Here is a 14,900-nt window from a genome sequence, read left to right on the forward strand (position 1 = left end):
GAAATGTGGGAGATTTTTTTCTTATGGGGTATGATGTGTCATCAATGTAAAGATGAATCTGAGATTTTTCTGTTTGACTTGAGATATACAATGTAAATAATTGTAGCCCAAGGATAGATCTCTATGGTACTCTTGTGCTAATCTCCATAAAAGATGACTTGACAGTTTCTACTATAGCTTGAGTTCTGTTTGTTAAATAGTTGTGCAGCCACTTACATGCCATCTCATCCAACCTGATGAAATAAAAATCCTATTAAAGGATTTATATTGGAGCAGAAATTTTCTTGGCAGTGGTTCTCCAAGCTATTTTTTATGGGTCATTATTTTTTTTTACTACAAAAGAAAAACGGTGACAAAATGTTTGCAATATACTGAAACCCTGAGTAGAAATAACATAAATTCTCAAATGAATACTGGTCGTTGATAAGCTACTGTCGTGGCCAACACTAACAAGTAAGTGCCATGTGACCACAGAACAGTTATCCCTTTTGTCTCAGTCCATTTTAAATTAGCTTTGGTCCAGAGAAGATGGCAGCGTTTCTGGATCGTGTTCACATATGGCTTCCTCTTTGCATGACACGGTGAACTATGTGGACAGACAATGATTTCTGGACATGTTCCTGAGCCCACACAGGAATTTCCAGTACAGCCTTTGTCCGTTTTAATTCAAAGCTGACTGAGGGACTGAGGAAAGCGAGCATCCAATATTGACCTATGGCCTTGTAACTTGTGCACAAAGGTTTCTCCAAATTCTCTGAATCTTTAGATGATATTATGTACTGCAGACGGTGGGAGATTATTCATAATTTTACATTGAGGAACATTTTTCTAAAATTGTTCCATGATTTTAAGAAGCACAATTAAGCAGACTGGTGAACCTCTGCCTGTCTTTACTTCTGAGAGACTCTGCCTCCCTAAAATACTTCTTCTATGCCCTGTCATGTTACTGACCTGTTGCCTGTTACCTAATTAATTTCAAAATCCTCCCGTTTTTCATAGCATCTACCACTTACTTTTCTTGCCTTTTGTTGCCCCCATCCCAACGTTTTTCAGATGTGTTGCCACCAAATTCAAAATGAGAATTTTGAATTTCATGAAATAGTAAAATGTCTCAAAATATCTGATATGTTGTTTCTGTTCTATTGCGAATAAAATACAGCATTATGAGTTTTGCAAACCACTGCGTTCTGTTTTATTTACATTTGCATCCCAAACCTTTTTGGAGTAAATGTTGTACAATGAAAATACGTTGACAGATTAAAAAAAAGAAAACAGGATAAGTGCTCTAAAATTGTAAAACTGTTCTCAAACACAGCATTCAGCCTAAATAAACACCAGAGGGAGGGACAGGTAAAGACAGAGCGACAGGTGTAGCTTTCTACTCGTCATGTTTTAGCATCACTGTGACGTCAGCGGTTTCTGCTGAGCAGCCAACGTTCTGGTCTCGCGGCCACCTCCCCCTCACCATGACAACGACGGATTTCCAGCATCGTCAGAGGACAAACCGTTGCTCCTCCGCTCGTGATTTTTGAATGATAAATGTAAATATCGTGTTTATTATGGTTTCACAGAGTTAAAATTCATTTAGAAGTAATATTATTTGCTTTGGGGACCCTCATGTGTCGGAGAACCGCCAGAGGCAGAGGGAGACGCCGTTTAACTGCGTGAACAACATGGCTCTTCCTCAGCATCCCAGGCTGCTGCTGCTGCTGCTCGCCTGTGTTGTTCTGTTAGCCGCAGTTCAACGCACCCACTCTCGCTCTTTGCCCATATCGGACCTGAAATCCAAAATATCCGGGGTGGAGGAACTCTTGGAAGAATTCCGCAAGCAGCTCCAGCAGGATCAGGCGTACAGGGCAGGTGAAGTGAGTGACTCCTGTGTGGGCGACTTCAACGCCGAGGAGGAGCGCATCATCAAGACCAGGGCCTCCATCGAGCAGGGGGCCACCTTCCTGCTAGCTCCGGACAGGGTGTACACCTGGAGGGACTGTCTGCACGCCTGCTGCTCCCAGCCGCACTGCACCGTGGCTGTGGTCCAGGAAGACCAGAGGCAGACCGGGGATAGTCTGAGCTGCTACCTGTTTAACTGCACCTACAGGAACAAAAATGTCTGCTCCTTCGCTCCACAGCAAGGCTTCAGTACATACACCCGGACTGTCAACACGACGCTGGGACCCCTCCCTGCTTCACCCAGGAAGCCAGAGGGACACCCCGAGGAGGAGGATGCGCAAGGTGGGACATGCTTGCACATTATTTATGTAGCTGGTGTTTGTAATAGGCACACATGGTTTCCTTTACCTTACAGCTATTTTGAACAGTGCAATAAAATAACCAAATTGGAGTATGATTTAAAAAAATTCTTTGGTCATCAAAAATATAAACATGCTTAAGGCGTAGTTCTGCCTGGTTGCAAAGTACATTATATGGACAAGCATACAATGTACTTAAACAAATAAGAATCATGAGAAATACATCTTAGTTATATTGATTCTTCTAATGCAGTTGACCAAAAAACTGTCAAAAATGTCATTAACCTCCTGAGACCTGAGCTTTTTTTTATGCATTTTTAGTTTCCCGCATTTATTTTGCATAAGTAAGACCTGACAAGTTAAAAGCACAGCCTTGTCTCTGAACAGGAAGTAGATTTGAGCATGAAAAGTGCCTGCAAATCTCCTGAAAGTTCTGTTTCTGGATATGTCAGCCAACTGGTCTTTTGTTGGGGGGCTTGAAATGATTTCAATCATTGAAAGAGGTAATAATAACAATAATGATACATTTGATTTATAATGCCCTTTCAGTCAAAGTGCTGTACACAGAATGAAAAGAATTAAAACAGAAACATACTAAAACTATTAAAAAGGACATCAGAGAAACAGACAAACAATCCAGGAATCATGTGCAACAGTAAATCGCTGGGTCATCAGCTTTGCTTTAAATACATCAATGGAAAATGCCTGCCTGTGGACTGTTCCACAATGTTGGTGCACGGAAAGAAAAAGCCCATCAACTAGGTAGACAAAAAAGTTAAATTCCAACCCTGGTAAATTCCCCCTAATTTTTCTTATCAAATTATGTAAATTACAAATTTCTTTTTCTTTATTTTTTCCATGAAAATACCTGAAAATGTCCAAATTCCCCCAAACATCTTAATAGATTTCCCCTGAATATGCACAAAAAAAATGTAAGCAACTTTTCCCCTCCAAAATAAACAAACATACCCCACAAAATTTCCATTAAAATATTTGAAAATGTTCAAAAAAATTCCCTAAAATTATACAACGTATACAATGTTTGCTATCTGTACTTTAACTTAAGGTTCATTACAGCACTCCACATGAAACACATGCACAACAGGCCACTCGACAAGGTGATAAACCAGGCTGGGTGGGTAAATGATTCACTTTCAGAGTTCCAGGCACATAAATTAAGAGCTGTGTGCTGTGACCAGCAGCAGGTGTTGTTAGGATAGTCTCCTGTTTATTTTAGGGTCGTAGATTATTAGTACCATCAAAACAAAAATATTACTGGATTTTTAACCCTCTGTTATTAAGTCAGTATGATAATAGTGTAAGCTAAGATAAATGAAGACATCTGAGTTCATCGCAGTTTTCTTGAGAAGATAATCAGAGGTATGAACCAACTTGAAATACCATAAAATGCATAGAAAACAACAAGGAAATTAACTGACACCAAAATAAATAATAGTGCAAAAAAAACTTGATATTCAGTTGGACAATGTGGAACAAAAATCATATCTAGATATTTTTTAGCTGAATGGCAATAAGTGGTTTACACATGTGGACAAGAATGTTGGTACCCTTCTAGTAAAGAAGGAAAAGCCTACAGTGGTCACTGAAATAACTTGAAACTGACAAAAGTAATAATAAATAAAAATGTACTTAAAATTAACTGATAAAATCAGACATTGCTTTTGAATTGTGGTCCAATAGAATCATTTTAGAAAACAAACTGATGGCCTGGACAAAACTGATGTTACCCATAACTTAATATTTTGTTGCACAAACTTTTGAAGTAATTACTGCATACAAGCAATTTCTCTTGCAGTGAGACTTCTGCACCTGTCCACGGGTTGTTTTTTTTTTTGGCCCATTCCTCATGAGCAAACTGCTTCAGTTGTCCCAGGTTTGAAAGGTGCCTTCTCCACGTTTCAACTCCTTCTGCAGATGTTCAATAGGATTTAGATCAGGGCTCATGGAAGGCCATTCAAAATAGTCCAGTGTTTTGTTCGTAGCCATTCGTGGGTGTTTTAAGCTCTGTGTTTTGGATCATTATCCTGTTGGAGGACCCATGACCTGCGACTGAGATCAAGCTTTCTGACACTGGTAAGAATATTTCGCTCCAGAATGCCTTGATAGTCTCGAGATTTAATTGTACCCTGTACATATTCAAGACACTCTGTGCCAGATGCAGCAAAGCAGCCTCATCACCAAGCCTCCTTTATGTGAACATAGAGCTGATGTGACTTGCCAAAAAGCTCCAGTTTTGTCCCATTTGTCCAAAAGGACATTCTCACCAGAAGCTTTGTGGCTTGTCAATATGTATTTAGGCAAATTTCAGTCTGGCTTTGCTTTCAACAGTGAAGTCTTCCTTGGTTGTCTTTCATTAAGTCCACTTTGGCCCAAACAGCGATGGATGGAACGTTCTGACACTGATATTCTTGACCTTGGAGTTCACCTCTAATCTCTTTGGAAGTTGTTCTGGGCTCAATGATAACCATTGGTATCATCTGTCTCTTTAATTTGTCATCAATTTGCCTCTTGCAGCCAGGTCCAGGGAGGTGGGCTACAGTTCCTAGAGCCTTAAACTTCTGAATAAAATGTGCAACTGTAGTCAGAGGAACATCAAACTGCTTGGAGATGGTCTTAGTGCCTTTACCTTTAACATGCTTGTCTATATTTTTTTTTTTCTAATCTCCTGGGACAACTGTCTCCTTAGCTTTCTGTGGTCCATGTTCAATGTGGTACACACCATGATACCAAACAGCACAGTGACTTCTTTTCATCTTTTAAATAGGCAGACTGACTGATTACAGGTTTAAAGACAGACACCTGTGCTTCCTGTACAGGACACACTTGTCCCTATCGTCGAATTGTTTTCAATATTTTCTAGGGGTACCATCAATTTCACTCACACCAGTTTCATTAGTTTGTTTTTTTTATTATTCTGTTGAACCACAATAAAAAGCAATGTCGGATTTCCATTAATTAACTTTAAGTAATTTCTTAAAAATCTATCATTACTTTAATTCGTTTGAAGTTATTCCAGTGACCACTGTGGGATTTTTTTTTCTTTAACAGAAGGCTACCAGCATTTCTGTCTATGTGTGTATATCCTGTTGCATTTTTCTGTAAAGAAATAATAAAAACTAAGTCTTTTTATGCCAAATTCATTTTGGCCAAATGTCACACTGGCACTTTTATTTACAGCCTGAAAAAAAGCCAAGAGGGGGCCTGAAGTTATGGAAAGACAATACTTAACACTTAAGCACAGATAGAGTACTTGTTAAAGTTTGCAGCTGCAGAATAAACCAAAAATCGATGTGTTCAGCTGTTAAAAAAGGTCAACATGGAAGTTTTAATGCTTATGTTAATGTTGTGTTTCTGTGTGTTCGTTCAGAAGTGGATGAGCCTCCCCGAAGTGATGCTGGACAGGACGTGGTGATCCAGCTGCCCACAGACTGGGCCGTCCTCGATGGACGGGACAGTGTGGACGACCACGGCATTAGCCACTATGAATGGACCCTCATCAGGGGTGACACAGCCATCAATATGAAGGTCAGTGTTCACTGCATGTAGTCTAGTCATTGAAGGCTAACAACCTGAACCTCTTTAGGTAAAATGACTGCATAGATTTTAGACTGAAAACAAACAATGGAGGAAGCACAGACTGAATACAGAGAACAGACAGGGAAGGCTCTATTGTTCTCTCCTTTCAGGGACCAGATGCTTCTAACATTTGAATTCTCAGTGTGAATAGTCACTGATGGCCCTCACAAACATCAGCATTGGATTACTTGTTTGAGTTTAGTCAGCAGGGAGGCTTGTGGCCACAGCTCTATAAAACCTTGCTGTACCAACAGAGATAAGAAATCATTAAACCTGCACAACAGCGATACTCAGCCTGCCTTCTGTTGCCGGTTTAGAGACAACATGTGGAGAAACTTGAACAATATGTCCTCTTCTATAAATACTATTTTGACTGTAATAATTGATGTTAAATTATTAGTTTACTTTCTACTTTTTTCATTATGTTAAGGAGAAAAACTTAGTAACAGGCTGATAGTAATTCTACGGACACAAGGCATTTTTAGACGTCTTGCTGGTGCTGAATGGCTTCAAGATGTGCCATTAAACATCAGTTTATATGCAAGAGATTTTCTGCAATATTGTTTATATAGTTTTTAAAGTGCTTTAACAGATACTAAGAGAGAAAAGTAACAGAAAGCAGTTTAAACAAAATCATCAACTAAAGCTCCTGTTTAAAGGTTTAAGCTGATTATGAAACAGACTGAAATCACTACTGCTGCCTCTGTATGACCTACAAAAGCAAAGCAGATAACTAGAAAGATTTATTATGTATGTGTACACGCTGTAAACACTGCCAGAGCATAGATGTCAAACGAGGTGATTAACAGCACAATCCAATTGGTTATCAGCAACAATCCAATATTGTGCTTCCCTATACAGGACTTTTGCTTATCTTTCTGTGTCTATGTGTTTAAGGCAACCCATCCGGGGCTGCTGAAGGTCAGTGGTCTGCAGGAGGGCGTCTACACCTTCCAGATGACTGTGACTGACACAGCGGGTCAGAAGAGCTCTGACAATGTCTCTGTTACTGTACTGGCACCAAAACATCAAGCAGAAGGTGATGAGGCCCTTTAAAACACTTCATCTTTGTTGTGTTTTTTGTTGAGGTCTTTTGAGGTCTATTGTTAAGGGTTATTATTTAAGACATGTTTCTCCATGTAAGAAATACAGCCACTTCTTTTTACCTCACATTAAGCGTTTGTTGTAGCTGTTTGTGAACCTCTAGTTTTCCCTTTGTATGCCCACAGTGTGTACAGGTCACTGTTCAAATTACCAGTTCAAGTGTGATGATGGTTGCTGCATTGACATCACCTTCGCCTGTGATGGGAAGCAGCACTGTCCTGACCGCTCTGATGAAGACTTCTGCCCAAACTGTAAGACAGTTTTGTCCCAGAGTCTGTTTTTGTCTCTTTTATCAGAATATGTCAAAGGAACTGCAGTGAGAAAGAAAAACACAAAACATGTCACTCTCCCCTTCTTCTGTTAATTTCCTTTGCTGTCTTTAGTTGACAGCAGCAGAAAGTCAGTGACCCACACTGCTGATCAATCAAGCCCTCATCGGCCTGTAGCACAGACTCAGGAATCTGAAGACGTCTCCATGACTCAGACTGGGTCCAAAAAGACCGTAGAGAGCGTTGTACCACCTCAGGACAGGAGCAAGGCCACTCCTCCACAGAGTCCTAGTCAACAGGAGGCTGCAGCCAGTCAAGGTAATGTTGTGTTTATGTTTGAAGCTGTATTTGCACAGTCTGTTATGGGGGATTTGTTTGACTAGAGAAGGATTTCATGAACTTGATGCCTCTAATAGCTATTTCTTCTAGATTTTGGTAATATCCAAAAGCAGAATACAATGCTACTTCTGCCATGGTTATGATTTATAAGGTTTGACTTCCAGGTCAAAGTGTGGAGCATGCACACAACATCTGGCACCAGAGTTTCTGTAATGAAACAACAAATGGGGATTAAATAGCGTGACTCACACTTTAGTGGCAGCTTGAAGCCTCCATTATCAGCTACAGTATGTTTTACATTTCAAGGCTCGTGATTTCCTGATCCCATTTAGAAGTTGAGGAAAAAATTTTTCCAACTCCAAAACGCTCTCGTGGACAACTTGTGACCTGTATTTTCACCACGCTATGAAATAATAAGGTATAATTATGTAACATAACGACGCATAAAGCAAATACTCCGAACTATTTCTTGAGTAAACCACTGGGCGGAGTGACACAGTGCAGCAGCCATGCCTGGAGTATAGTTCCGGCCTTGCATTTAGCTTTAAAACATCTCCGTCTCATAATGTTCAATGATTATTTCATAGCGTGGTGAATGTGCAGGTCACAACTTGTCCACGAGAGCGTTTTGGAGTTGTAGGATTGTGTATTTGATGAGTTTGATGAGGGAAAGCCGGAATACCATCTGCTTACATTGAGTTGGCACAGCAGGTCCGAACTCGGCAGCAGCCGATCTAAAAACAGCTTGCATCGACAACTGAAGGTAACGAACCTATTACTAAGACTATAGGGATTATGGCAATGGACGAATCTGCCAAAATGTTGAAGTATCCCTTTAACTGCACCATAGTAAATGTGTCCTTTAAATTACTGTCACAGCCTTTACAGCCACATCGATTTTGTAACATCCATATTTACACAAATATCAGTCAGATCCACGTAATGATATATTGTCACGTTGATTTTTTGAGTACAGGCCTAACACATGCAACAGTGCATCATTTTGGCATGTTAGTCCAGCTTCTGTAATATTTTAGTCAGACTAGCATGTTTACATGGACCTTAAAAGTCAAGTTCTCATCAGTCTTACACGATAATTTTATTTTTATTTTATTTTTTCAAACTGCATGTTAACTCACTCACTGTGTCATTAGTCCAGTAACTCTTTGTAAGGGGGCAGAGAGGTTTTTAGTGTGTATTTGGACGTAGAGGCAGATGGAGCCCCTGTAGGTAGCCACTGAGTCACAGCCTACTGAGCTGAAAATGCTGCCAGAGCCACAGGGCCACTCTGCAGTTCCCTGGGAAAGCATCTCTGTCCCTGCTGGAACAAAGCGCCTCTGTCTCCCTCTGCCATCTGATCCCTGAATCAGGCTGAGAGCGACCAAAGGGGCTTCTTCCCCCATCAGTGTTTTACCACAGGTATTACACGGGTGAGGAGCCTTCTCAGGAGTCTTTTCTTCATTTCATGAACGCTGAGTTCCATGTCTAAAAGCTTGGCAAGCTAAGCTGATACTTTATTGTTTAGGAAAGAGAAGTGAATGAACTCCACCAAAAAATACCCTGACCTGTGTTCTCTGGTATTAATGTCTCATAAGTCTTGAGCCTTCATTTTCTAATTGAAGGGTCGATAAAGTCTTTTCTCTTCTATATTGAGCAATATTATGTCTACTTTGATTGTTGCCATCTTTCAAACTCGATAGTTTACTCTGTTAGTCCCAACCACCTTCACAAAGTCTGAAAATGTAACTAGGATTTTTAGATTAATACAATTTCTGAAGAAACTGTGCTTTGAAGCTGCATACTAAACACAGTAACACTTTACTGCTAATGCTGCTTCTGAACATGTATAATAATGGAATCAGTGAAACAAGCTGAACATATTTTGTAAAGGCTGGCACTAAACTGCTTATCCTGCACCTGAAGTACTGTATGTCAGTCGGATCCATCCATGAAAGATGATGAATACATTGTGGAAAAGCCAGCGCAACACCTCTAATGCTCTTTGGCAAGAGCATTAGAGCACTAATGCTTTAAAGGACTGAAAAAGTGAGTTAACTTTGAAAAAAGTTTGATGATAATAAAAATATTGAATCACACTGTAAAATCCTATTGTGTTGAAAATATGTTAAATACTGAATGGAGTTTCTCTGTGATGTATGAATGAGTTATATGGGTTTGAATGAGGTAAGGCAAAGTTGTGAAAAGTGAAAGGAATTTTTCCATTCATTTCTCCACTGGGCACAAAATTCCGAATATTTCTGAAATGATGAATGATCTGAGCATGGGAAATCATGGTGTTGACGTCCTGAATAAGTTAAACATTGTTCTGAATTTTGTAATTTCTCTGTTGATTTTTGTAGAAGGAGTTACAATAAAAAATAAGGGCAAGTAAAAAGAAAAACAAAGATGCCAAGAAGAACGTGTGCTGTGAATTTCTTGCAGTATTAACAGCAATAAATTAAGTATATGGTCTTTGGAGGGGGATGTAACAGCACTATTTTTACAACATAGTTACACTCAGAGGTCTTTGGTGGGCATCAAAGTACGCTAAACAAAATTTCCAACATTGTTACTTCCATTCCCTGTTCTCTAAGGAAATAAAACCTCTCAAAATCCATGCTTTCAGTCTGTGAAACCATAGCCACAGATGGCAAACCAGCAGTCAATTAGAAATCAGTGGGCATGGATTATGGAAGCTGTGCCCCCAGATTTGTAGAGCAAGAGCACAGGTTTATGCATGGATCTTTTTCCTCAGCTGACACTGGGGGGGGGGTATTTTTTTTATTGAAGGACAACTTAAGTAATACAGGAAGGAGAAAGTTGGGTAGAAGCTGCACTGAGCCAAACCAGCACCAAAATATTGGTGAATTTAACTTATCGTGTAAACTATTCACTCCAAAATTAGGCCCCTTTGATATATAAACAGGTAAACCAGAAGCTAATGGTTTCTGACTCTCTGTAGATCCATGTGCTGCCACTCCAGTTGTTGGACCCTGTAAAGGAAACTTCCCTCGCTGGTACTACGACAAAAATGCAGGGGAATGCAAACACTTCCTGTACGGTGGCTGCCAGGGCAACCATAACAACTTCCTCCAGGAGTCTGACTGTGTCACTGAATGTATACAGAAAAGTGAGTCTCTTTTTTGTCTATTTGTTTTGTAATTGCTACAATTTTTCTAATTCGTCATATTTATTGTTCAGGCCCGGCTTTTAAACCAGCAACTGTGGCTCCTCCCGTCACCAAACAGACTGAGATAGGTAAAGTTGGAGGATATTTCTGTGCATCAGACTAGTAACAGGTACACTGTTGTATATGTCATTTAAATTATGTATTTTTTTTTTAGTTGCTCCAAAAGTCTCACAAAAGCAGCCAGACAATGACGTCCCCATCTCAAAACCATACCCAGTAATGGGAGGGCATCCAGTACCAGAATCAGGTAAGAGCAAACGTGAGACTTTTCTTTCTTGGCCCTTTATTTTTTCAGTCATATATTCTGCTGTAAGTTGTGTTTTTCTTTTTTTAACCCGTTTCCTCCCGTAGGTGCGATCCTTCCTCTGGCTCTCGGTATAATCATCACAGCTCTCCTTCTTCTTATGATCGGCTGTCGACTCAGACTCGTCCGTCACAAGCTGAAGAAAGCCCGACCGCTGACCACGGAGGAGTCAGATTACCTCATTAATGGCATGTACCTGTAGCCAATCAGGAGCAAGCAGCAAATACAAGTGAAAAACCACGGGTTAAGTCAATGGAGCTGGGACTTTTTTTGAATTTGCACTCTGAATATCTGGCTGCCTGTTTCTCTAATTCATCCCCACTCTATGTTGGAAATATCCAACTTTCTGCTGTCATCAACATTTCTGAACATCCTCACATGGAAACCTCTTTGCTGCTGATAGACGCTGCCTTCAGAGCCGATCACTCATATTCAGATCCTTGTGAATTTGTTTTTCTTGTCTTAAGAAAATCAGAATGTAAAAGTTTAAACTTACAGATGACTGTTTAATTCCCTTATTGACTTCTTGGATGCATATGGTGTTGAGTCTCTTCTATCTCCTGTAGCCTACTAAACACTGGTTATGTTGGTATCATTTTATTCTGTCATAATATATTCTCATCATTATTCCTGCACAATATTATGCCATATTTTTGCCACTGGGTGACACTAATGTGCCATATTTATGCTGCACATTTCACCCAAATGACATATTAAAACACAATCTGGGTGCCTGTTATAGTGCACTTTTATTATTTTATCATTAGGAACTAACAAAAAAGTACTTAAAATTATTGCAATTGTTTGAAGCCATAACAAATTATATTCTTGTCTACTTTTTGCTGCATATTTTTCTTTAAAAGCAAATTTATGTGGAGTATGTATTTTATTGCGCAAATGTATTCCCTTAAAGTGATGTCTTTTATGTGACAATAAAGTTTATTATATACCAGAAAACAAGAGTGGTGTGCTGAGAGTATTCCCAAAAATGTGCATCATTTAATCTATAAAATTACATCTCCCAGCAACAGTGAAATTATTTACTCTTTGATGTCTTGGGAATGTGAGAATATAGGAAAAAATACGCTTTAAAAATAATGCTTCTGATTCTATTTATATCCTCCTAATTTAAAAGCTTCCACTTTGTTTTTAATTCTTCTGCGTCAGCCTATATGGTGGCCCGAAATGTCAATTGCACAAACATGTCTAAAAGAAAAATGTTTAATCGAATGCAATCATACAGTACAAAATGAAAAGATTTTCGAAAAATCATAAAATATATAGATATCTAATGATATAAAAATATTTAATGAGATGAGAGTTAATGAAATGCAAAAACATTTCACAAACCAAATATATGATAAATGGAATAGAAAAATGTTTTACGAAACAAAAATATTGTATTAAAAGATATTAAATTTCAAAACACATTAAAGATACTAAAGATATGAATCACAAGATATTTCTGATCAGGTTTTTCATGAAAATCAAAAAATTACAAAATGTCAACTTTTGGGTAAAAAAAGCCATTCAAAAATAAAATATGAAATGCAAAGATATTCAATACAATGCAAAACATTCCTCAAAAAATAATAGTTAAAAAATGCAAAAATATTAAGTAGAATTTGAGAAAATTATTATAGATAACACAAAAATATTTCTCAGTGAAAATAGAAAATGTCAAATATATTGATAATTGATATAATGAAAGGTAAAAAAAAAACAAAGGCTTTAATTAAATATTTAAAAAATTAATGTAATTCATTAAATGGAAAAGTAATCACTCAAATGCAAAAATATTTTAAAAGGCACAGAATATTTTTTACAAAAAAAAAAGATATTTAATGAAACTAAAGTAGTTGGTAACATGAAATGTCAAAAAATAATATAAATTGTAAAAAATATTCCATGATGTACATACATTATATTGCCAAAAGTATTCGCTCACCTGCCTTGACTTGCATATCAACTTAAGTGACATCCCATTCTTAATTCACAGGGTTTAATATGACATCGGTCCACCCTTTGCAGCTATAACAGCTTCAACTCTTCTGGGAAGGCTTTCCACAACGTTTAGGAGTGTGTTTATGGGAATTTTTGACCATTCTTCCAGAAGCACATTTGTGAGGTCACACACTGATGTTTGACAAAAAGCCTGGCTCTCAGTTTCTGCTCTAATCCATCCCAAAAGGGTTCTATCAGGTTGAGGTCAGGACTCTGTGCAGGCCAGTTAAGTTCATCCACACCAAACTCTCTCATCCATGTCTTTATGGACCTTGCTTTGTGCACTGGTGCACAGTCATGTTGGAACAGGAGGGGACCATCCCCAAACTGTTCCCACAAAGTTGGGAGCATGGAATTGTCCAAAATCTCTTGGTATGCTGAAACATTCAGAGTTCCTTTCACTGGAAGTAAGGGGCCAAGTCCAACTCCTGAAAAGCAAGCCCACACCATAATCCCCCCTCCACCAAACTTTACACTTGGCACAATGCAGTCAGACAAGTACTGTTTTCCTGGCAACCGCCAAACCCAGACTGGTCCATCAGATTGCCAGATGGAGAAGCGGGATTCGTCACTCCAGAGAACTTGTCTCCACTGCTCTAGAGTCCAGTGGTGGCGTGCTTTACACCACTGCATCCGACGCTTTGCATTGCACTTGGTGATGTATGGCTTGGATGCAGCTGCTCAGCCATGGAAACCCATTCCATGAAGCTCTCTACACACTGCTCTTGAGCTAACCTGAAGGCCACATGAAGTTTGGAGGTCTATAGCAACTGACTGCAGAAAGAAACCTCTGCGCACTATGCACCTCAGCATCCGCTGACCGCGCTCCATCATTTTACGTGGCCTAACACTTCGTGGCTGAGTTGCTGTCGTTCCAAAGCGCTTCCATTTTTTTATAATACCACTGACAGAAGACTGTGGAATATTTAGGAGCGAGGAAATTTCACTACTGGACTTGTTGCAAAGGTGGCATCCTATCACAGTACCTCGCTGGAATTCACTGAGCTCCTGAGAGCGACCCATTCTTTCACGAATGTTTGTAGAAACAGTCTGCATGCCTAGGTGCTTGATTTTATAAACCTGTAGACATGGAGGTGACTGGAACACCTGATTTCGGTTATTTGGATAGGTGAGTGAATACTTTTGGCAATAAAGTGTATTTCATGAAAAGCATAAATTTGTCAAAATCTAAAAATAAATACAATTTTTTTTTAAAACTTACATTTTGTTAGATATTTTAAGTTTCTTGAAAATATAATTTCATGAAACTTAAGTTTCACTAAATTCCGGTATTTTTTCCTGTTTTTTAAATTGCATTTCAAGTGTTATGTAAAAATATTTCATGAAGTACATTTTTCAGCAACAACAAAAATGTCACAAAACATAAAAAAAATAAATAAAATAAAACCTAAAAGAAAATCACAAAATATTTTAAAATGTATTCATTTTTTAAGGTTTCTTAAAAATTCATTTTTTAAAATTTTGTGAAATATTTTTCATTTGAATACTCCATGAAACAAAAAAAAACATGAATTGTAAAGCATTTTACAAAACAAAATTATTCAGTGTAAAATCAAAATATTTCATGGAACAACAGTGTAAAAGTATTTCATGAATCACCAAACCCCTGAGTGTTTCAATCTTTCAAGATATATACATATATGCTTTTGTGAAATTATTTTATATTCAATTTAATATATTTTTCTGCATTACGTGGAATGTTCATATCAACTCATTGAGTGTTTGTATATTTGACCTTCAGGGCCACCGTAAGAATTAACTTGATACAGTGTGAAACAGTCTACAGGTATGTGGAGTACTGAGTTTTTAAAACTTTTTATGCT

General features: G+C 38.4%; 1 protein-coding gene across 1 annotated transcript; it reads left to right on the plus strand.

Moving 5' to 3' along the window:
- The first annotated feature begins 1,384 nt into the window (after positions 1-1,384).
- On the plus strand, positions 1,385-11,999 carry lrp11 (low density lipoprotein receptor-related protein 11). Its single transcript, XM_041804775.1, has 9 exons — positions 1,385-2,232; positions 5,638-5,795; positions 6,744-6,885; positions 7,076-7,201; positions 7,334-7,537; positions 10,521-10,688; positions 10,760-10,816; positions 10,903-10,995; positions 11,100-11,999. The coding sequence occupies exons 1-9, from the start codon at positions 1,674-1,676 to the stop codon at positions 11,252-11,254; spliced, it is 1,662 nt and encodes a 553-aa protein (XP_041660709.1). The 5' UTR covers positions 1,385-1,673; the 3' UTR covers positions 11,255-11,999.
- Positions 12,000-14,900: the final 2,901 nt, after the last annotated feature.

This window comes from Cheilinus undulatus, linkage group 14 (assembly GCF_018320785.1).
Source record: "Cheilinus undulatus linkage group 14, ASM1832078v1, whole genome shotgun sequence".
NCBI lineage: Eukaryota > Metazoa > Chordata > Actinopteri > Labriformes > Labridae > Cheilinus > Cheilinus undulatus.

What these genes read in the sequence shown, in the direction of transcription:
- lrp11 (XM_041804775.1), top strand. Translation starts at nt 1,674, where the DNA reads ATGGCTCTTCCTCAGCATCCCAGGCTGCTGCTGCTGCTGCTCGCCTGT. An exon ending in TGAAGACTTCTGCCCAAACT is followed by an intron (nt 7,202 to 7,333) that starts GTAAGACAGTTT and finishes TGCTGTCTTTAG; the next exon opens with TTGACAGCAGCAGAAAGTCA. An exon ending in CACTGAATGTATACAGAAAA is followed by an intron (nt 10,689 to 10,759) that starts GTGAGTCTCTTT and finishes TTTATTGTTCAG; the next exon opens with GCCCGGCTTTTAAACCAGCA.